The 23244-nt window shown below is 47.8% G+C and overlaps 1 protein-coding gene across 2 annotated transcripts; it reads left to right on the forward strand.

Moving 5' to 3' along the window:
- Positions 1-2168: 2168 nt before the first annotated feature.
- On the forward strand, positions 2169-19672 carry LOC149432912 (ephrin type-B receptor 4-like). Of its 2 annotated transcripts, XM_089664815.1 has the most exons (13): positions 2169-2418; positions 2558-2887; positions 2967-3103; positions 4404-4566; positions 4713-4815; positions 4993-5057; positions 5689-5802; positions 7939-8186; positions 10305-10520; positions 11294-11443; positions 11520-11713; positions 17242-17400; positions 18185-19672. In XM_089664815.1, the coding sequence occupies exons 1-13, from the start codon at positions 2184-2186 to the stop codon at positions 18297-18299; spliced, it is 2229 nt and encodes a 742-aa protein (XP_089520941.1). In that variant the 5' UTR covers positions 2169-2183; the 3' UTR covers positions 18300-19672. The 2 variants fall into 2 exon arrangements, with proteins under 2 accessions (XP_089520941.1, XP_089520942.1); XM_089664816.1 differs by lacking the exon at positions 17242-17400.
- The last annotated feature ends 3572 nt before the right edge of the window (positions 19673-23244 follow it).

Here is a 23244-nt window from a genome sequence, read left to right on the forward strand (position 1 = left end):
GTAGTTGGCAGTGTGATGTCATGTGATCAGTGCGGTCGTAGTTGGCAGTGTGATGTCATGTGGTCAGTGCGGTCGTAGTTGGCAGTGTGATGTCATGTGATCAGAGTGGTCGTAGTTGGCAGTGTGATGTCATGTGATCAGAGTGGTCGTAGTTGGTAGTGTGATGTCATGTGATCAGTGCGGTCGTAGTTGGCAGTGTGATGTCATGTGATCAGTGCGGTCGTAGTTGGCAGTGTGATGTCATGTGATCAGTGCGGTCGTAGTTGGCAGTGTGATGTCATGTGATCAGTGCGGTCGTAGTTGGCAGTGTGATGTCATGTGATCAGTGCGGTCGTAGTTGGCAGTGTGATGTCATGTGATCAGTGCGGTCGTAGTTGGCAGTGTGATGTCATGTGGTCAGTGCGGTCGTAGTTGGCAGTGTGAAGGGGCTGTGACTTATATGTAAACCTTGAAGGTGTCGGTTGGGGCAGTGCGGTGGGGATCCTCTTGGCACTCTTGCCTTGCTGCGCTGGGTCATGCGGTCACTACCCTCCAGGGTGTGTTTGGTGCTTCAGTTTTATCTCAGTAATATAGAGGATTGTTCATCAGCTTCCACCTAACAGGACCCAGGAAAGGTAGGACCCCGTGCCAGGGGGAAGGAAGGGGGGCATTAGAGTGTAAGCTCCTTTGCTACGCAGACAGTAGGGAGTGTTCCTGCCTGCTAGGTCGGTGTCAGTCCTGTGGGTCCAGCAGGAGGGCTGTGTGTACTGTATGCAGTGTGGGGAGGCAGAGGGGGATTGGGTGACAGTGGATGGCGGAGGTGGGGGAGGGGAGAGGTGGTTAGCCCCCCTGTCAGCTCTCCGAGGTGTCACATACAAAAGAGAGCTGGAATGTCAGGTATGTGCGGGGAGGGGGGCCCCTGAGAGCCAGGGGCCAGGAAGTCAGAATGGGCAACATGAAAAGGGGAAATTGTACCGCAGACTCCGCATTAACCCCTTCACTGCCTCTGCCTGCCGCTCCTTAACCCCTCCACTGCCTCTGCCTGCCGCTCCTTAACCCCTCCACTGCCTCTGCCTACCGCTCCTTAACCCCTCCACTGCCTCTGCCTGCCGCTCCTTAACCCCTCCACTGCCTCTGCCTGCCGCTCCTTAACCCCTCCACTGCCAGATCGGGCCATCCTGGACTTATTACCCCTCTGCCTGCCGCTCCTTAACCCCTCCACTGCCAGACCGGCCCATACTGGACTTATTACCCCTCAACTGCCGCTCCTTAACCCCTCAAATGCCAGACCAACCCATCCTGGACTTATTACCCCTCAACTGCCGCTCCTTAACCCCTCGACTGCCAGACCGGCCCATACTGGACTTATTACCCCTCTGCCTGCTGCTCCTTAATCCCATCACTGACTGCAGCTTGTTAACCCCTCAATTGCTGGACTGACGCAATGCCACGCCTGCTAAAGCTCAACTGCTGCTCATTAATTACTTAACTGATAAGCCCGGCTGCCCATTACCCCCTCAACTGCCAGACCGGCCCATACTAGACTTGCTATCCCTCTCCCTGCAGCTCATTAATCTCATAACTGCCGATCTGCAGCTCCTTACCCCTCAGCTGCCAGACTGACACTTATCTGTGACCTGTCTACTCTCCACTGCAGCTCATTAATCCCTTATCTGGCTAACTGCAGCTCATTAACCCCTCAGGTGCTGGACTGACCCATACCGGCCGCTTTTTAACCCCTCAACTGCCAGACCGGTCTGCCACTCATGAATCCCTTAACTGACTAATGACACTCGTTAACCCCCCAGCTGCTGGATTGAGACACACTGCTCATTAATGACCTGACAATATGCTCCTTTTAACCCCTCAATTGCCAGACCAGGGCATATTGGCCTCATTACCCCTCAGGGGCTGCTCGTTAATCTCTTTTGCTGATTAACTGCTGCTTTGTTAACCTCTCATCTGCTGGACTGACACACGCTGCCTCTTGTTTACCCTCAACTGCAGCTCATTAACACTTCGGTGACCAGACCTACCCTCATCTTTTACCTGTTGCTCTTTAACCCCTCAGTTGCCAGGCTGACACAGAATGCTTGTTAACCCCGAGCTCTTTAACTTCTTAGGCCGGCTATACATGGGTCGATTTCTGAACGATTTTTCGTTCGAGAATCGAACCTAAGAATAATCGCTCTGTTAGTGGGGCAATGGCAGTGGGGCAACCGCACTGTCTATTCCCTCGACTCCGGAGCTCACAATCTAATCTGACCCTTTTCCTCTTTGCAGTTTGTCCCCCGGGAACTTTTAAACCCACCACTGGAGAGACGTTATGCCAGTCCTGTCCGGCGCACAGTCAGTCAACGACCTCCGGTGCCACCATGTGCAACTGCAAACCAGGGTATTTCCGGGCCCCTGGGGACCCCGTCAATTCCCCCTGCACCAGTAAGTTACTAAGTTGTGATAATCCCTATACTGCTACTAGAGCCCTATATATGATCGATGGTCATTTTATTACTATAATAATCAGAAAATAAAAGCTAGCAAGTATTGTTTCATTTTAATTCTTTTTCTCTGCTCTTAGCTCCGCCCTCGGCTCCTCGGAGTATTGTGCCGCATGTGAATGGCTCTACCGTAGATCTGGACTGGAGCGAGCCCCTTGACGCTGGTGGCCGGTTGGACTTGTATTACGAGGTGCAGTGCTCAGAGTGCGCCAGCGGTGTCACCTGCATCCCTTGTACCCGCTTGTCCTTCTTCCCCCGCCCGCAGAAGTTGATGGAACGCAGGATCCGAGTGTCAGGGCTCCGCCCCCGAGTTGCCTACACCTTCCGGGTCCTGGCGTTGAATGGCGTATCGGATCGCAGCGGATCGGCAGCCTCAGGGGAGGAGCTAAACGTCACCACCGACCGCGACTGTGAGTCACTTGACCTGCTGTGAGTTGTACGTTTGGGAAGCAGTACTACAGATCTAACCCTTCTCCTTCTGTCTTGCAGTGCCCCTCCCTGTGAACGGGATCCAGCAGATTACCGTGTCTGAGTCTTCTCTGACTCTGCGGTGGACCCCTCCGCTCCCTCCACAGTCACCAAATCGGGGGAACATTCTGGATTACGAAGTCAAGTACTATGAAAAGGTGCAGAATGCTACATTTATGTCCTTTGGGTTTAGATGTTCTTTAATATGGGGGTGAATGACTTTACACCGTTGCCCCAATGGGGAGGGTTTATTGCCTTCTTTTTGAAGCAAAACTGCTGAAAACCTCAGTTGACCTTGTCGTCTATCTTTTCTCATGAAGTCATGTCTCTCCTCAAGAGGATCTATCTCTTCTTAGGAGGACCTGTTTTTTCTTAGGAAGATTTGTCTTTTCTCAGGAGAACTTGTCTTTTCATAGGAAGACCTGTCTTTTCTCAAGGTCTTCGCTTTTCTCAGGAAGACCTATCTCTTGTTTGGAGGACCTGTCTTTTCTTAGGAGGACCTGTCTTTTCTTAGGAGGACCTGTCTTTTCTTAGGAGGACCTGTCTTCTTAGGAGGACCTGTCTTTTGTTAGGAAAATTTGTCTTTTCTCAGGAAGACCTATCTTTTCCTGGGAGGACCTATCTCTTCCTAGGAGGACCTATCTCTTCTTAGGTGGGCCTATTTCTTCTTAGGTGGACCTGTCTCCTCTTAGGAAAACCTGTCTTTTGTTAGGAAGATTTCTCTTTTCTCAGGAAGACCTATCTCTTCGTAGGTGGACCTGTCATCTCTTAGGAGGACCTGTCTTTTGTTAGGAAGATTTGTCTTTTCTCAGGAAGACCCATCTCTTCCTAGGAGGATCTATCTCTTCCTAGGAGGACCTATCTTTTCCTAGGAGAACCTATTTCTTCTTAGGTGGACCTGTCTCCTCTTAAGAGGACCCATCTTTTCTCAGGAAGACCCATCTTTTCTCAGGAAGACCTATCTTTTCCTAGGAGGGCCTATCTTTTCCTAGAAGGACCTATCTTTTCCTAGCAGGACCTATTTCTTCTTAGGGGGAACTGTCTCCTTTTAGGAGGACCTGTGTTTTGTTAGGAAGACCCGTCTTTTCTCAGGAAGACCCATCTTTTCCTAGGAGGACCTATCTTTTCCTAGGAGGACCTATTTTTCATACGTGGACCTGTCTCCTCTTAGGAGGACTTGTCTTTTCTAAAGAGGACCTGTCTTTCCATAAGAAGACCTATCTTTTTTCACAAAGGCCTGTCTTTTCTGAGAAGGACCTGATTTTCCTTAAGAGGACCTCTCATCTCTTAAGACGGCCTCAAAAGGATCTGTCTTTTCTCTTTCCTTAGGATGCCCTGTATTTTCTTAGGACACTCTGTCTTTCCTTAGGATGACATGTCTTTTCTTCAGGAGGACCTGTCTTTCCTCATGAGGACCCATATTTCATGGCATTAATAATCTCCTTCTCTGTTCCTCAGGATCAGGAAAAACCCCTCATCATGTTTCTGAAGACCCCTGGCAGCGAGGCACGCCTGGTAGGACTCCGCACAGGGACGGTATATGTGGTACAAGTGCGGGCGAGGACGGAAGCCGGTTATGGGGCGTTTAGCGGAGATGCCCTCTTCCGGACACTTTCACAGGGTGAGTGCAGGGGAAGGGGCAGTGTATGCCTCAGATAGCACCATTGATAGCCACCGTGAGATGGTCTAGCCCCAGTGTCCCTTCACTGTTTACTTCACTCTGTGTTCCCTGTAACATTATGGCTGACACATTGAATCTTGTTTCAGACCCAGCAAAACCTCAGCCTCAGGTGGAACTGATTGCTGGGACGGCCGGTGTGGGGGCAATCCTGGTGATCGTGGTTATCATCATTGCGGTAGTGTGTGTAAGGTAAGTGCTCCCAAAATGTATTCCTCTCTTCCATCACATGTGTGAGGAATTTGGAGTGCAGACCTCAGGGGTGAAGTCGCCTCACCCACTTTCTGAATAGCTCTTGCAAGTACAACAAACCTTTTCATTGCCATAAATAATCGATTTCCAACCTTTGCCATCTCTCTTTGTGTACAGGAAACATGGAAGCCACAAAGAGCCGGAGTACTGCGACAAACCGGGCCAGTACCTCATAGGACACAGTAAGTTGAAACAAACAACTAATACAGTATATCGAAAGCTTCAGTTACATATTCCTTCAGGGAACATGGAATCCATATTTGGTCCAACCAGTGTGATTCCCAGAAGTCTATGAAACAATAATTATATCGGGTTGTAACAGCAAACATTAAACACCTTATCTCCTCTGACCTCCCCATTAACTGCAGCCGGCTCTGAGATGCTACAACCACAACATCTGGTGCCACCAGTTGTCACATGCTCAAAGCCGCTTAGATCAGCCCTGGATCCATTCTGATGTTGGCAAGACAGAAGCTGAATGTCCTCAGCATGTTAGCATTGCCTTTATGCTTTAATTTGCAACCATGTGATTGGCTATTTTGTAGTGTGTTGTTATTGAGCAGCTGTATCTTCTAAAGCGGACATTGGGTTCATGTGTTTTTCGGCTGTGTCTTCATCTATGCCTTTTTAACTCCCAATTATATGGAAATGACATACTCAAACAGCCTATGTTTTTCTTTAAAGATACAGATGGGAGTCAAACCGTAAAGTCTTTCGGCCCTACTAAATATATGACCCAATAGGGCTTATGTAAAGTTGAAGTTGCCCTTCTTGTTTTTTTGTACTCCTTATTCATGGTTTATTCTGTTTCAGGCACAAAGTTGTACATCGATCCCTTCACCTACGAAGACCCCAACGAGGCTGTGAGGGAATTCGCCAAGGAGATCGACGTCTCCTACGTGAAAATTGAGGAGGTTATTGGAGCTGGTGAGGATCAAATATTGGAGGATGGTGGAGGTTGTTTCTTGAGTTATGGTGGATGTTTTTTGGTGGGGGATTAAACTGGGAGCAATTAGGGCATCAAAGGCTAACTAGGAAGTGTAAATGGTGTGTACAGAAGACACGTTCTAGGTTATCAGAGCTGGTGAGGACCAGACTGGGGATGGTGGAGGTTGTTTCTTGAGTTACGGTGGATGTTTTTTGGTGGGGGATTAGGGCATCAAAGGGTAACTAGGAAGTGTAAATGGTGTGTACAGAAGACACGTTCTAGGTTATCAGAGCTGGTGAGGACCAGACTGGGGATGGTGGAGGTTGTTTCTTGAGTTATGGTGGATGTTTTTTGGTGGGGGATTAAACTGGGAGCAATTAGGGCATCAAAGGGTAACTAGGAAGTGTAAATGGTGTGTACAGAAGACACGTTCTAGGTCATCAGAGCTGGTGAGGACCAAAGACTGGGGATGGTGGAGGTTGTTTCTTGAGTTACGGTGGATGTTTTTTGGTGGGGGATTAAACTGGGAGCAATTAGGGCATCAAAGGGTAACTAGGAAGTGTAAATGGTGTGTACAGAAGACACGTTCTAGGTTATCAGAGCTGGTGAGGACCAAAGACTGGGGATGGTGGAGGTTGTTTCTTGAGTTACGGTGGATGTTTTTTGGTGGGGGATTAAACTGGGAGCAATTAGGGCATCAAAGGGTAACTAGGAAGTGTAAATGATGTGCACAGAAGACAGGTCTAGGTCATCAGAGCTGGTGAGGACCGAAGACTGGGGATGGTGGAGGTTGTTTCTTCAGTTGTGAGGGATTCTACTGGGCACAATTAGAACATCAAAGGTTAAATAGGAAGTGTATATGACCAAAGAGAAGGCTGTGTAGGAGATGGGTGAATGTAGGAAGGAACAGGGCCATGAATCTATGTAGTAGAATTCACATTCTGTGTCGTCGGAGCTGTTGAGTATCAAAGATGGGAATGGTAGAGATTGTTCCTTTTTAATATGATGGATGTTTTTTTTGTTGACAGAATAAAATGAGCAGAGTTACACCATTGTAGGTTAAGTGGGAAGTGTGACTAACCAAAGAGAAGGTTGTGGTAGAGAATATGTAGGGGATGGGTGAACGTGTGAAGGAGCAGGGCTATGAATCAATTAGGTGTACAGAAGTCACGTTCTAGGTCATCGGAGCTGGTGAGGACCAAAGATTGGGGATATGGAGGTTGTTTTTTGAGTTATGGTGGAGGCTTCTTGGACTTAAGTTGGGCACTATTAGAGCATCAAAGGTTAAATAGGAAGAGTGAATGACCAAGGAGAAGCTTGTGTAGGAGATGGGTGAAGGTAGGAAAGAGCAGGGCTGTGAATCTTATGTGGTGTGTACTGAAGACACATTCTATGTTATCGGAGCTGGTGAGTACCAAAGATGGAAATGGTAGAGGTTGTTCCATTGATTATGATGGATGTTTTTTGTTGAGCGATTAAATTAGGCAAAGTTAGGTCATTGTAGGTTAAGTGGGAAGTGTAAATACCAAAGAAAAGGTTGTGGTGGGGAATTTGTAGGAGATGGGCGAACGTGTGAGGGAGCAGGGCCATGAATCTATAGGGTGCGTACAGAAGACACATTCCAGATAATCGGAGCTGGTGAGTACCAAAGATAGGGATGGTAGAGTTTGTTCCTTGAAGTATGATGGATGTTTTTTCTTGAGAGATCAAATAGGGCAGAGTCAGGTCATTGTAGGTCAAGTGGGTAGTGTAAATACCAAAGAGAAGGCTATGATGGAGAATATGTAGGAGATGGGTGAACATGTGAAGGAGCAGAGCCATGAATCTATATTACAGTATTACAGCACAGAAGATACATTCTAGGTAATTGGAGCTGGTGAGTACCAGAGATGGGGGTGGTGGAGGTTGGTCCTTGAATTATGATGGATTATGATTTCTGAGAAAGAAAAACTAGAAAAAAAATTGAAGTTGTAGAGAGATAGTGGGAGCAATTTAATTAGGTTTCTTCATATCGACCCTGTCGCCACTAATACCTAAATATCTAAAGAACATACGTTCAGTATTTGTGGGTGTTCGTTGGTTGTCTAGTAACAGTCAATCTTGTTGTATTTCTAATAACCTTTCCTCTCTGGCAGGTGAGTTTGGGGAAGTGTGTCGCGGCCGTCTGAAAGTTCCCGGGAAAAAAGAAAACTATGTGGCTATCAAAACGCTAAAGGGCGGATACACAGAACGTCAGCGGCGGGAGTTTCTGAGCGAGGCCAGCATCATGGGGCAGTTTCACCATCCTAATATCATCCACCTTGAGGGGGTCATAACCAACAACTGCCCTGTCATGATTATCACTGAATACATGGAGAATGGTGCCCTGGACTCCTTCCTTAGGGTAAGAAAACTTCCACATCCAGAGCTGATGACTATTTGTGGAATTGGCGTCTTGCAAGACTGTTTTTTGTATAAAAAACACATTCTAGAGAGAAACATGAATTCATATGATAACATTAGAAGTGTATTAGAGTATATCTCTGAATGACAAGTGGGATAGAGAACCACTGTATAATGGTATGGTTTGATAGTGGAAGAGATGATGGAGGAAGGGGTCATGGTGGGCTGGAAGAGATGATGGATAATGGTGTGATGATAGAAGGTGTGATGCTGGAAATGGTGATGGAAGGAGAGATTGAAGGTAATGGGGATGAAAAAAGGGATGATGAACAATGGCATAATGGAGGAAGGGGTGATGGTAGGTGGTCGATGTTGGAAGTGTTGATGGAGATAATGGCACAATGGAGGAAGGGGTGATGGTAGGTGGTCGATGTTGGAAGTGGTGATGGAGATAATGGTATAATGGAGGAAGGGGTGATGGTAGGTGGTCGATGTTGGAAGTGGTGATGGAGATAATGGTATGATGGAGGGATTGGTGATGGTAAGTGGTTGATGTTGGAAGTGGTGATGGAGATAATGGTATAATGGAGGAAGGGGTGATGGTAGGTGGTCGATGTTGGAAGTAGTGATGGAGATAATGGCATAATGGAGGAAGGGGTGATGGTAGGTGGTTGATGTTGGAAGTGGTGATGGAGATAATGGCATAATGGAGGAAGGACTGATGGTAGGTGGTCGATGTTGGAAGTGGTGATGGAGATAATGGCATAATGGAGGAAGGGGTAATGGTAAGTGGTCGATGATGGAAGTGGTGATGGAGATAATGGTATGATGGAGGGATTGGTGATGGTAAGTGGTTGATGATGGAAGTGGTGATGGAGATAATGGTATGATGGAGGGATTGGTGATGGTAGGCGGTCGATGTTGGAAGTGGTGATGGAGATAATGGTATGATGGAGGCATTGGTGATGGTAGGTGGTCGATGTTGGAAGTGGTGATGGAGATAATGGTATGATGGAGGAAGGGGTGATGGTAGGTGGTTGATGTTGGAAGTGGTGATGGAGATAATGGTATGATGGAGGGATTGGTGATGGTAAGTGGTTGATGATGAAAATGGTGATGGAGATAATGGTATGATGGAGGGATTGTTGATGGTAAGTGGTTGATGATGGAAGTGGTGATGGAGATAATGGTATGATGGAGGGATTGTCGATGGTAGGTGGTCGGTGTTTGAGCTGGTGATGAATAATGGTGTTATGGAGGAAGGGTGATAGTGGAAGGAGTGATGGAGGAAGGTGTGATGTTGGAAAGGGTGATGGAAGGAAACATTGATGAAGATAAGGGGAAGGAAGAAAGGGATGCTGGACAATGGTGTGATGGAAGTAGGGGTGATGTTGGAAGGCATTATGGAAGAAGGATTTGATGTAGTAAGGGTTGACGTACAGTTGTGTGATGGAGGAAAGGGTGATAGACAGTTGTGTGGCAGCTGAACAGTGGAAAATGTGATGGAGGAAGCTTTGTGTGATGGAGGAAGCTATGATGGGTGATTGTGTGCTGATGGAGGAAAGGTGATTTTGGGTGGTCGATGTTGGAATGGTAATGAATAATGGGATGATGGAAGAAGAGTGATGGAAGAATAGGGTTGATGGACAATTGTGTGATGAAGGGAAGGGGTGATGTCGGAAGGCATGATGAAGGAAGGATTGATGGAGTAAAGGTTGATGGACAATTGTGTGACGGAGGAAAGGGTTGATGGGCTGCGGTGGAAAAGGTGATGGAGAATGGGGTCACGGTTAAAGGGGTGATTGAGAAAACGGCAAAGGTGGAAATGTGATGAATGATTGTGTGATGGGCAGTTGTGCGATGGAGGAAGGGGTGGTACACAATAGTGTCCTGATGGAGGAAGGGGTGGTGGAAAATAGTGTGATGATGGAGGGTGATTGAGAGGTGATGGTGGAAAGGATGATGGAAAATGGAGTGAAGGGATGAATAAGAAGGGGTAAAAGAGAAAGACGTGATGAGTAACGGTTTGGCAGAGGAAGTTGTGATAGACAATTGTGTGGTCATAGTGGCAGCGGTATTGTACGTTTCAATTTTGCGTTTGTTGTCTTGGCCCTGACAGGCGAACGACGGGCAGTTCACGCCTATCCAATTGGTCGGGATGTTGCGTGGGATCGCTTCTGGCATGCGTTACCTAGCAGAGATGAATTACGTCCACCGAGACCTGGCGGCACGGAACATTCTGGTGAACAGCAACCTGGTGTGCAAAGTGTCCGATTTCGGCTTGTCCAGGTTCCTGCAGGAAGGATCCACTGACCCAACATATACGTCCTGTCTGGTAGGTAGTGGCTTTGAAAAGGTTTGGGGAACTACAACCAAAATGAGGGAACCACCATCTCTTGTTGGAGAGTTAACCTCCTGACAGTCTCTTCCTCTGTCTTCTTGAAACTATGTTAGGGAGGTCCCTGTGGTAAGCTCTTGAGTCTGTACACCTGCTGTGTCCATTATGAGGGGTTCCCACCATCCCTGTGCTGAGTTCCTGGGTCTGTACACCCGCTGTGCCCAGTATGAGGGGTTCCCTCCATCCCTGTGCTGAGTTCCCGGGTATGTACAATTGCTGTGCCCATTATAAAGGGTTCCCACCATCCCTGTGCTGAGTTCCCGAGTCTGTACCCCTGCTGTGCCTATTATGAGGGGTTCCCACCATCCCTGTGCTGAGTTCCCGGGTCTGTACACCCACTGTGCCCATTATGAGGGGTTCCCACCATCCCTGTGCTGAGTTCCCGGGTCTGTACACCCGCTGTGCCCAGAAACTACAACAAGGGCACTTTGCCTTTGAAGTCCTCACAATATAAAAGAAAGTCCATGAGGGGTCAGCACACCGGACTCCACCTATAGCTAAGATATCACATTCTGGAGACAAATGACATCATGCAGATAGTTTGCATTGCCATGTTTCTTTGTTGGGGACAGCAGGGGGCCCGAGCTTGGCAGGGGTCTGCCTGTCGGTGGGGCCCTGTCAGATAGACTGTCCTGGGGCCCCATTATATGTAGAAGGAAAGGAGTACAAAGCAAAGGTTCATTGAGCAACCTGCATCTGTCTCTTCTCAGGGCGGCAAAATACCGATTCGCTGGACAGCGCCAGAAGCCATCGCCTTCCGCAAGTTTACCTCCGCCAGTGACGTCTGGGGCTACGGCATCGTCATGTGGGAGGTCATGTCCTTCGGAGAGCGGCCATACTGGGACATGTCCAACCAAGACGTGAGTTCTCTCCTCTTCGTAGAGTCACCTCGCCCTCCCGAGGTCCCACTTACTAATCACGTGTCTATCCCTCTAGGTGATCAATGCCATAGAGCAGGACTACCGGCTCCCGGCGCCCCCCGACTGCCCCTCTGCGTTGCATCAGCTCATGCTGGACTGCTGGCAAAGGGACAGGGCTGCCCGCCCCCGCTTCTCGGAAATCGTCAGCGCCCTGGACAAGCTCATCCGCAACCCCGCCAGTCTGAAAATCACCGCCAGGGAACAGCCGGGGTAAGTGGGTGCCTGGACGCCAAGCGTCAAGTTAAGGGTTCAACCATGAAAGACAAAGAGTACCTGTCACCCATACATACGGCCTTGACTTGGGTCACTAAAATGAGCCATGTTTATTGTGATCACGGGTCTCTAGTGAATTCCTAGGCTGTGGCCTATTATTGCAGGCATTGTTGTGTATGTGTGACAGGTCCCCTTTAAAGACCTGTCCTGTTATCTATGACAAGAACGATGACAAAACATGGTTTCCAGACCCCAAAAAACTGGGGTTGAGGTAGGGGTGGGGGGTTCCGGCTGCAACAAATAGATATCAGGTAAACATCAGGAGCTTTGTGGTGCCTAGAAAAATAACTGCAGGCTCAGAAAATGAGAGTCACCAGACAGCTGCATAGGGAATGCTAATGGGAGCGAAGAAAGATCACAAATAAAAATGTCCCTTCTAACCAGGGGAGGACTGGCAATTTGGAAATTCGGGCACTGCCCGAGGGCCCGGGGTCAGTAGGGGGCCCCATGAGATGCCCCGGTACCTTTTTTATAGGCTTTTTTGAGTTTGGGCAAGGACACAGGGGCCCCATGATCCCCTATTGCCCGGGGGCCCCATGAGTTGTCAGTCCGCCCCTGCTTCTAACTAAACTGAATTTGATGTTTTACATTTTTTTTATAATATATTTTAATATTATGAAATTATTTAAAATATTATTCAATTATTATTAAAAATTGAATGGAAGGATTATACTTCAGTTATTATTACATAGTTAGTCTGGCTGAAAAAAAAAACAAAAGTCCATCCAGTTCAACCAAAAAAAAAAAAAGTTATAATCCGACACCCACAGTTGATCCAGAGGAAGGAAAAAAAAACAGCAAAGAACGATCCAATTTGCTCCTGCAGGGAAAAAGATTCCTTCCTGATCCCCCGAGAGGCAATCGGATATTCCCTGGATCACCTTTCCCTATAAATGTTATATCCAGTTATATTCTGTGTATCCAAGAAAGAATCCAGGACTTTCCTACAGCAATCCACTGAGCTGGCCACAACCAACTCTTGAGGGAGTCTATTCCACATTCTCACAGCTCTTACTGTGAAGAAACCTTTCCGTGTTTGGAGCAGGGGCGGACTGACCATTTGGAAACTCGAGCACTGCCTGGGGTCAGTAAGGGGCCCCATGAGACGCCCCTGGTACCTTTCATAGGCTTTTTTGAATGTGGGCGAGGACACGGGCCCCATGATCCCCTACTGCCCGGGGGCCCCATGAGTTGTCAGTCTGCCCCTGGTTTGGAGATGACATTTCTTTTCCTCCAGACGTAAAGAGCGCCCCCTTGTCCTCTGTGATGACCTCAGGGGGAAGAACTCTACGAGTTCATTATATGAACCACTGATGTATTTATACATTATTGTAGAAAATTAATTATATTTATTATAAATGAAAATATTATTGGACACATTTATATTATTGTAATATTTTATATTTCAATTAAAAAACTTCTTTATACTTTTTATAATACTCATACTATAATACTTTTATATTTTTTGAAATACTATATGTTACACGAGGAACATCCTTCACTTCCTTTCCCCGGGGACACGACAGGAAGTGAGATGAAATCTCCCCTCACAGGTGTCCCCATTGGAAGATTTCCCCTCTGTTCCTGTTTGGTGTTTGGATTTCCCTTTCTGTGACACCTGGACAAATAGAGGGTGAATCTCTCCATCGGGGACACAGACAGCAGTAAATACATGGCAGACTGTCTAACCCTTCTCGGCTACATCCAGAACGTCGAATGATACATTGTTGCAATGGATAAGTAAATGATAAAATCGCAGATTAATAATAGTGGTTCCCTAGGAGGCTCTGTAGGGTCTTGCTGGAGTGCAGCACTGAGGGGGTTATGCGAAGCGGGGGAAGCGAGACTGATTGCGGGAGCATTGCTCTCCAGGTCTGAGGTCGCAGTTCAGAGGTTAGAATGCAGCAGGGAGGAAGCCGCCATTGAAAGAACGGGGCGTAGCGGGGAGAGATAATGGGATTATTGTGCACTCAGCTTCCTAATTAACAGGCTCCGGCCCGGACAGATCTATCCTGTGCATGAAGGACGGAGGAAGGGGACGGTGCAGGAAGTCGGCTGCGTCGGGCCCTCATAGGTTAAATGTTGAAAATGTGAAATTCTTCATCAAATGCATCTCGTGTAACAAAGACGCACAGTGAAGTATATCTTCATTGTTTTTAGCCGCAGTTCATTATGATCCCTTTTATTAAAAAATTGGGGGGCGACTTTTCTTCCCTCTGAAATCTCAGAACAAGCTCTGCATTCTCATCTTCTGAAGTCTGAACCCGGCTGGTGATCCTGCCAGAAACCTTAACAAATGTCCCCTTCCTGTTTGTGACTGACCACGCCTGGAATGGAAGCAGATCTGTCTCAGTGTGGTCGGAGGGCGTCACTTCTTCTGACTTGGGAATTATGGGAAGCCGTTCTGACACGTGTCATGTCTTAAAATCGGATTACAGCAGCCACACCCACCTATTTGGGTGGCAGAGGCTCCTGCATGGTCCTGCCTACAGCTCCAGAGTGCAAGGTCCCCTAGAACCATTGACATTAGCTGCCATGTCCCCTCCAGGTTAAGTGACAGCGGCTCCTACAGCCTAAGTACTTCTTCTAGGGCCATCGCTCTCAGCTGCCATGCCCATGGTTGAGTGACAGTGCCTCCTGCATGTCCCTGCCTACAGCCTGAGAATGCAAAGTCCTCTAGGGCCATTGACTTCAGCTGCCATGCCCCCTCCAGTCTGAGTGAAAGTGGCTCCTGCACATTCCCACTAACAGCATGAGGATGCAAGGTCCTTTAGGTCCATTGACTTCAGCTGCCATGCCTCCTCCAGTCTGAGTGACCTTGCATCCTCATGCTGTAAGTGGGAATGTGTAGGAGCTGCTGTCACTCAGACTGGTTGCATTCTCCAACTACAGCATGAGGATGCAAGGTCCTCTAGGTCCATTGACTTCAGCTGCCATGCCCCCTCCAGTCTGAGTGACAGCAGCTCCTGAATTTCTATACCTACAGCATGAGAATGCAAGGTTCTCTAGGCCCATTGACTTCAGCTGCCATGCCCCCTCCAGTCTGAGTGACAGCAGCTCCTGAATTTCTATACCTACAGCATGAGAATGCAAGGTTCTCTAGGCCCATTGACTTCAGCTGCCATGCCCCCTCCAGTCTGAGTGACAGCAGCTCCTGAATTTCTATACCTACAGCATGAGAATGCAAGGTTCTCTAGGCCCATTGACTTCAGCTGCCATGCCCCCTCCAGTCTGAGTGACAGCAGCTCCTACACATTCCCACTTACAGCATGAGGATGCAAGGTCCTCTAGGTCCATTGACTTCAGCTGCCATGCCCCTTCCAGTCTGAGTAACAGCAGCTCCTAAATTTCTCCACCTACAGCATGAGAATGCAAGCTTCTCTAGGCCCATTGACTTCAGCTGCCTTGCCCCCTCCAGTTTGAGTGACAGCAGCTCCTACACATTCCCACTTACAGCATGAGGATGCAAGGTCCTTTGGGTCCATTGACTTCAGATACCATGCCCCCCCTAGTTAAAGTGACAGCGGCTTCTGCATATCTTCACCTACAGCATGAGAATGCAAGGTCCTCTAGGTCCATTGACTTCAGCTGCCATGCCTCCTCCAGTCTGAGTGACAGCAGCTCCTGAATTTCTCCAACTACAGCATGAGGATGCAAGGTCCTCTAGGGCCATTGACTTCAGCTGCCATGCCTCCTCCAGTCTGAGTGACAGCAGCTCCTGCATTCTCCAACTACAGCATGAGGATGCAAGGTCCTCTAGGTCCATTGACTTCAGCTGCCATGCCTCCTCCAGTCTGAGTGACAGCAGCTCCTGCATTCTCCAACTACAGCATGAGGATGCAAGGTCCTCTAGGTCCATTGACTTCAGCTGCCATGTCCCCTCCAGTCTGAGTAACAGCAGCTCCTGCACATCCCCTGAGAATGCAAGGTTCTTTAGGGCTGCTGATGTTAGCTGCCACATCCCCTGCAGTTTAAGTAACGTCAGCTCCTGCATTTCTCCATCTACATCCTGAGAACACAAGGTCTTCTAGGGTCCTTACTGTCAGCTGTCATGCCCAAGGTTGAATGACAGTAGCTCCTGAACATTCCCGCCCACAGCCTGAGAATAAAAAGTCCTCTAGGACCGTTGATGGTAACTGCCACACCCCCTTCAATTTGAGTGACAGCAGCTCCTGCACGCCCCTGCTTACACTCCGAGAATGCAAGTTCTTCTAGAGCTGTGGACATTGCTGTCATGCCTCCAAGGTCCTCTAGGGCCATTGACATCAACTGCCATTCGCCCTCCATTTTGAGCAAAAGCGACTTCTACCAACCCCCACTTACAGCCTAGGAATGTGAAGACCCTCTTGGGCCATTGCCATTACCTGCCACATTCACTCCAGTTTTGAGTGGCAGCAGCTCCTGGACATCCGAGATGCAAGGTCTCCTAGAACCAAGAACGTCAGTAGCCACGCCCCTTACAGTTTGAGTGACAGCAGCTCTTGCATGTCCCTGCCTACCGCCCAAGAACACAAGGTCTCCTGGGGTATGTGACGTCCCCTGCAGTCCTCACCCCCAGCCTCTTCTTCGGGGGATCAAGCAGTTGCGTGACCTCTGCTAAAAGTATTTCTTTGATATTTTTATTGGAAATATGTTTTTGAAAACTTTTTTTTCCCCGCTCGGTGTATTGTGTGACAGCTGCAGCCTGTTGGTCTCAGCCGGCAGTGTGGCTCTCTATGTGCTGGAGCCAGTAGGTTTGTTTGTAAACGAATCTGGTGTGATTGCCTTTCTGGGCTGCCAGTCACACTGATTTGGACAGATCATTGAGTGTGGGCCAACGGCCATCGATTACTCCATGAAGTCTTGGAGAACATGAAGAACATTACACCTTGCAGGCTCCTTGTCATGCTGGCCTTCCCGTGGGCCTCTTAGCATAGAACTCCAGGGCGAGTCCAGAGGTGGCAAAAAAAAATTACCCAAATGATGCAATATATGTGCAAGCTGAAATCAGGCTCTCGGTGGGAGTCAGCTTTGTGTGGTAGAGTGGTGGGATACTTTGCTCCAGGGTTGGAAGGTGGGTTTGCTCCAGGGTTGGAAGTTTGGTGATGTCACCAGCAGCCCAAAAAAGCCATTGCCATATAGTCTACCAATTGGGAGGAGGGCTCACAAGAGTACCTGCAGTAACCAACACATTTTTGGCCATAGGCAGTAAGATTTTGATTGGTGCGTTCGGGAAAATTCACCAACTGATTTGTTACACAAAGAGACCGCCTGAATTGAATGAGTTGGTTGTTTAAAAACTGACCACTGCCCTCCTTTGAGGAATCGTCCTATCAAAATCTTAAAGCCGTGACTCTGTGGTGCATCAGGTCTGTTTTGCAGAGCATAGACATTGTCCCTGGAATTTGGGGGGTCGGTTGTGTTTCTGCAGCATTTCTGACCACCGTGGATCTTCTTCTCCCCCCCCCCCCCACTTACCTCGGCAGGTCATCGCAGCAGCCTCTCCTGGACCAGCGCACACCCCACTACTCCTCCTTTGCCACGGTTGGCGAGTGGTTGCACGCAATCAAGATGGGCCGTTACGAAGAGGGATTCAGGAGCGCCGGATTCACCACCTTCAGCCGAGTGCGGCAGATCACCACAGAGTACGTCATCCAAGCAAGGAAATGTTTTGTCAGTGTCTGAAATACGAACTGTCTGTGTTACCCCCATAGCCTTGAGTCAGACTCTAAAGCTTCAGACTCAAGAGTCATTCGACCCACCTGCTTCTCATTCATGGACATCCTCATCTGCAGTCAGTCTTGTCTGGAAGACATCCTGCATCACCCAGACCTCTCATTAATTACCATCAAGGACTCTCCCCGTGTAGTCCAGGAGGTGTCCTCATTAAGCTGACTCTCATCAATGATAGAGGAGTTCTTTTCTCTCCTATCACTGCCATCCTTATATCCATCTATGCCAGCCCATAGGCCCACCCTTACACTCGCAGAATGCAGTCATAAAAGGCCCTGAGAGCCAACCACTTGAACTTTGAAGGCAGAGTGCCCGTGCGAACTGCAGTCTACAAAGGGCTTCTAACATTACTCTTCTATAACGTGCACTTACCTTGTAGGTAATTCCCATAATCACTAAATCTTTTCCATTTCAATGGGCTGGTCCTGTGGCATTCTGTGACTCCTCCCACTGGGAGCCTGAAATGCTAAGAGCATCGAGGACCTTGTTCATAATAACTACTTCAGTTTCAGTAATATGTAATAACAAGGCAGTAGAGGAGGTACCCGAGGGGGTTCATTGTTATCCAACAGGACATAGGGAACAGTAGAAAGTTCTTTACACGGAATGTAGGCTGGGGTTGTGTAGGGCCAAATTTAGAGAGAATTGGTTGGTTGGGCTCATGCATATTGAGTATAACTGTTGTTTCTCTTCCAGGGACCTCTTGCGGATGGGCATCACCCTGGCTGGCCATCAGAAGAAAATCCTATCCAGTCTACAACAAATCATTCCGCCGGAGAAGCTTCCGCCAGTTTCTGCACCGTGTTACTAATGGTTTTCAAAAGACTGTTGGACTGTAACCCAGTGCCTCCAGGAACTGACAGTTACCCAGTGCTTTCAAAGGCCAGTTGGACAGTTGCCCAGTGCCTTCAAAGGCCAGTTGGACAGTTACTCTGCCTTCAAAGGCCAGTTGGACAGTTACTCTGCCTTCAAAGGCCAGTTGGACAGTTTCCTAGTGCCTATATAGGAGAGTTGGACTGTTACCCAGTGCCTCCAAGGACAGTTGGACTGTTACCCAGTGCCTCCAAGGACAGTTGGACTGTTACCCAGTGCCTCCAAGGACAGTTGGACTGTTACCCAGTGCCTCCAAGGACAGTTGGACTGTTACCCAGTGCCTCCAAGGACAGTTGGACTGCAACACAGTGGCTTCAAAGGACAGTTATCCAGTGCCTTTAAGGGCCATCAGACTATCACCCGTTGCCTCAGTTAGGCAGTCGGACAGTCATCCATTTCCTTCAAAGGCCAGCCCACACAGTTGCCCAGTGCCTTCAAAGGATGGATGGACTGCGATGTGCTGCCTCCAAAGGCTTCTGGATTACAACTTTGCTCTTCACGTGATTACCGAACTGCAACTCAGTGCCTTCAGCCATTATACTGCAAGCTCGTGCCAAGAACTACCCAAGAGACTGCAATGAGAGTTTGCATCCTCTCCGTTTCTTGAACCACAAGTGGCCATTAAAGACAACGATTGGTCATTGAACCGTATACACTACCAGTTAATGTAACCCCTCTGTGACAACATTTTGACCGCAGAGTCAAAGACATCTTCTGAACCCTTGACGCTGGGCCACAATTAACCATTCCGTTGTGACCTTCGGCCTACAGTGAGCATTATAAATGGCCTGGTCAACCAAATGATGGACCATCGTTGGCCTACAGAGACCACTGGACTGTTACCATTGGCCTACAGCTGACCAGATGATTGACAATCTGGCTTACAGAGTCCGCTGGACTGTTATTGTTGGCCTACAGCTCACCAAAGTCTTCGGTCTTGGACCATGAGTCCAGGCATCAGGAGAAAGCCCCAATAATGATTTCTGCCGCCCAGTTGGTGTCCTCCATGATGTCACCGACATCACTGCAATATAAAGTGTGTGGCCACAACGTATAAGGCCTTCTACACGATGAACAGGGAACAGAATTATCGTACGTGCCTTTCTGCCGTGTACGCCGACCGATGCAACCGCCTCGCCGCCCCGTCTGGAACGTACATGTGGTTTCGTTATATAGCAGCTGTGAAGACCGCGGTTACTGACGATTGTACAGTACATGTATATATTTATATATATGCATTTGTGAAGATTCCATTCTGTTCCTTCCTTTTTATATTAAATTATTTGATATAAAAAATGGTGGAAGACTCAATTCTTTCCGGGGGGGGAACCCCTCACATGGCGTCATTGACATGAGGCATCACTTGATATTTGTTCAGGGCCCAGGACGTGAGCGTGACTGGTTTAGGTGCTCTTGAAGGCCATTTCCCCCACCAGTGTTTAAAGATTGCCACCAGAATTCCCACCAAACTACTCAAGAGAGAGCTTCATTATGGCTTGGTGGGAGGGGCAGAGACAACCTACTGCAGGGAAATTCCCCATTGTGGGAGGGGCAGAGACAACCTACTGCAGGGAAATTCCCCATTGTAGGAGGGGCAGAGACAACCTACTGCAGGGAATCTCTCCATTGTGGGAGGGGCAGAGACAACCTACTGCAGGGAATCTCTCCATTGTGGGAGGAGCAGAGACAACCTACTGCAGGGAATCTCTCCATTGTGGGAGGGGCAGAGACACAAACTACTGCAGGGAAATCTCCCCATTGTGGGAGGGGCAGAGACACAAACTACTGGGGGGAAATTAATTGTGGGAGGGGCAGAGACACAAACTACTGCCGGAAATGTCGACATTGTGGGAAGGGCAGTGACAAACTACTGCAGGGAAATCTCCCCATTGTGGGAGGGACAGAGACACAAACTACTGCGGGGAAATCTCCCCATTGTGGGAGGGGCAGAGACACAAACTACTGCGGGGAAATCTCCCTATTGTGGGAGGGGCAGAGACACAAAACACTGGGGAAATTTTCAATTGCAATAAACGAATATATAGACCGTGACAACCTACCACAGCCAACGCCGACTGATTCATGGTGTTGTCAGAAGCTCTTGGTGGTAGGTTGCATTGGTCTACCCAGTCATGCAACCAAAAGGTGCTTGAATTTGCTTGGAGATGGCTGAGTGTTTGGCTGGCATTGGATAGCACAGTGGGTGGAGCTGGGAACCCCCAGAGAGCATGGCTTCTTAAAATGCTAATTGCTTGGCTGGCATGGTGATCCTATCCAGTATCCCCCAGAAGTGAGTCCCCCCCTCCCCCGGACTGTATACAATATATATATATATACAGTATCCCCCAGAAGTGAGCCCCCCCTCCCCCGGACTGTATACAATGTATATATATATACAGTATCCCCCAGAAGTGAGCCCCCCTCCCCCGGACTGTATACAATGTATATATATATATACAGTATCTCCCAGAAGTGAGTCCCCCCCTCCCCCGGACTGTATACAATGTATATATATATATCCAGTATCTCCCAGAAGTGAGTCCCCCCCCCTCCCCCGGACTGTATACAATGTATATATATATATAGTATCTCCCAGAAGTGAGCCCCCCCCTCCCCCGGACTGTATACAATGTATATATATATCCAGTATCCCCCAGAAGTGAGCCCCCCCTCCCCCGGACTGTATACAATGTATATATATATCCAGTATCCCCCAGAAGTGAGCCCCCCCTCCCCCGGACTGTATACAGTGTATATATATATATCCAGTATCCCCCAGAAGTGAGCCCCCCCTCCCCCGGACTGTATACAATGTATATATATATACAGTATCCCCCAGAAGTGAGCCCCCCCTCCCCCGGACTGTATACAATGTATATATATATATACAGTATCCCCCAGAAGTGAGCCCCCCCTCCCCCGGACTGTATACAATGTATATATATATACAGTATCCCCCAGAAGTGAGCCCCCCCTCCCCCGGACTGTATACAATGTATATATATATATATATATATACAGTATCCCCCAGAAGTGAGTCCCCCCTCCCCCGGACTGTATACAATGTATATATATATATACAGTATCCCCCAGAAGTGAACCCCCCCCTCCCCCGGACTGTATACAATGTATATATATAGTATCCCCCAGAAGTGAGCCCCCCCTCCCCCGGACTGTATACAATGTATATATATATACAGTATCCCCCAGAAGTGAGCCCCCCTCCCCCGGACTGTATACAATGTATATATATAGTATCCCCCAGAAGTGAGTCCCCCCTCCCCCGGACTGTATACAATGTATATATATATATATATATATATATATATATATACAGTATCCCCCAGAAGTGAGTCCCCCCTCCCCCGGACTGTATACAATGTATATATATATATATACAGTATCCCCCAGAAGTGAGTCCCCCCCCTCCCCCGGACTGTATACAATGTATATATATATATACAGTATCCCCCAGAAGTGAGCCCCCCCTCCCCCGGACTGTATACAATGTATATATATATACAGTATCCCCCAGAAGTGAGTCCCCCCTCCCCCGGACTGTATACAATGTATATATATATATACAGTATCTCCCAGAAGTGAGTCCCCCCTCCCCCGGACTGTATACAATGTATATATATATATACAGTATCCCCCAGAAGTGAGTCCCCCCTCCCCCGGACTGTATACAATGTATATATATATATACAGTATCCCCCAGAAGTGAGTCCCCCCTCCCCCGGACTGTATACAGTGTATATATATATATATATATATACAGTATCTCCCAGAAGTGAGTCCCCCCCCCCCCTCACATAGTTGTCATTACCACCTCACAGGATTTTCTTTTGCTTTAATGTTTTTTATCTCTGGTATTTATCAGTTTATATTCATTTTATAGAGGATGTATATATATATATTTTTAGATTTTTAGCCCAATTCACAATACATGATTACAAATATTTTGGTGAAATATCAGGTCTGACCCCTATAATAGGGAACTGTATAAATCCATTTTTGTGATTGTCATCAATTGTTCAGGTACTGGCCAAATAATTTTTTTCATACATTTATGTTTTTTACCTATTCAAATTTTTTTTACTTTTTTATGTGTTAACATTTTTATGATGTATTTATATTTATTTTTTATCATTTTAGCCCAATTCATAATAAATTATTTAAAAATATATATATTTTGGTGAAAGATCAGGTCTGGCCCCTTATAGAGAGGACCTGTATATAATTTGGTTTTCGTTTTATTTTATCCATTTTTTTTTTAATGTTCGATTGGAATCGATCGGTCAGGTATTGGAATTTAGTGACTAAATAATAATTTTTTTTTTTTTTTAATGAAAATGTTTTTGAGACAATTTTGTGATTGGCGGTAACTAACGTTCCATGGTGAAGTATATGTGATACAACATGGCAGCGCACAAAAAAAAAGGTGAATTTTTTGTGCGTTGGCAGCGCATTTATTGATGAGCAGCGACATGTCCTCTACTAATTCTGCTGTCCTAGGCGGCGGTTGTGTTGGCGCCCCCCCCCCCAGCTGTTCAGCTCTGCTCAGGAAATGGTTTAATCTCGGCACAATGCGGAGTGTGATGGGGGGTCATTATATACAGATAAAGGCCGGGTGTGGCCCCCATATTGTACACTCATTTCTCTGTGTGTCTGAAGGACAATTGTCTTCTCTCTTCAATCAGCGCCTGTCCACCCCCCTGGGACCTCCTGACCTCCATTATCTGCTGCCTCTTCCTCCAGCCGCCCACCAGCCACTGTCCAGCCTGGATTCATCGGCCTGATGGATGGAGGGAGCTGGATAATCATTGACTGATGGTGGAGCTGACTCTCCAAAATGTCACCCGGCTCATCAGGGCAGCCCT

The sequence above is a fragment of the Staurois parvus genome, unplaced genomic scaffold (assembly GCF_062004578.1).
Source record: "Staurois parvus isolate SC_StPar_1 unplaced genomic scaffold, SC_StPar_1.0 ptg002054l, whole genome shotgun sequence".
Lineage (NCBI taxonomy): Eukaryota > Metazoa > Chordata > Amphibia > Anura > Ranidae > Staurois > Staurois parvus.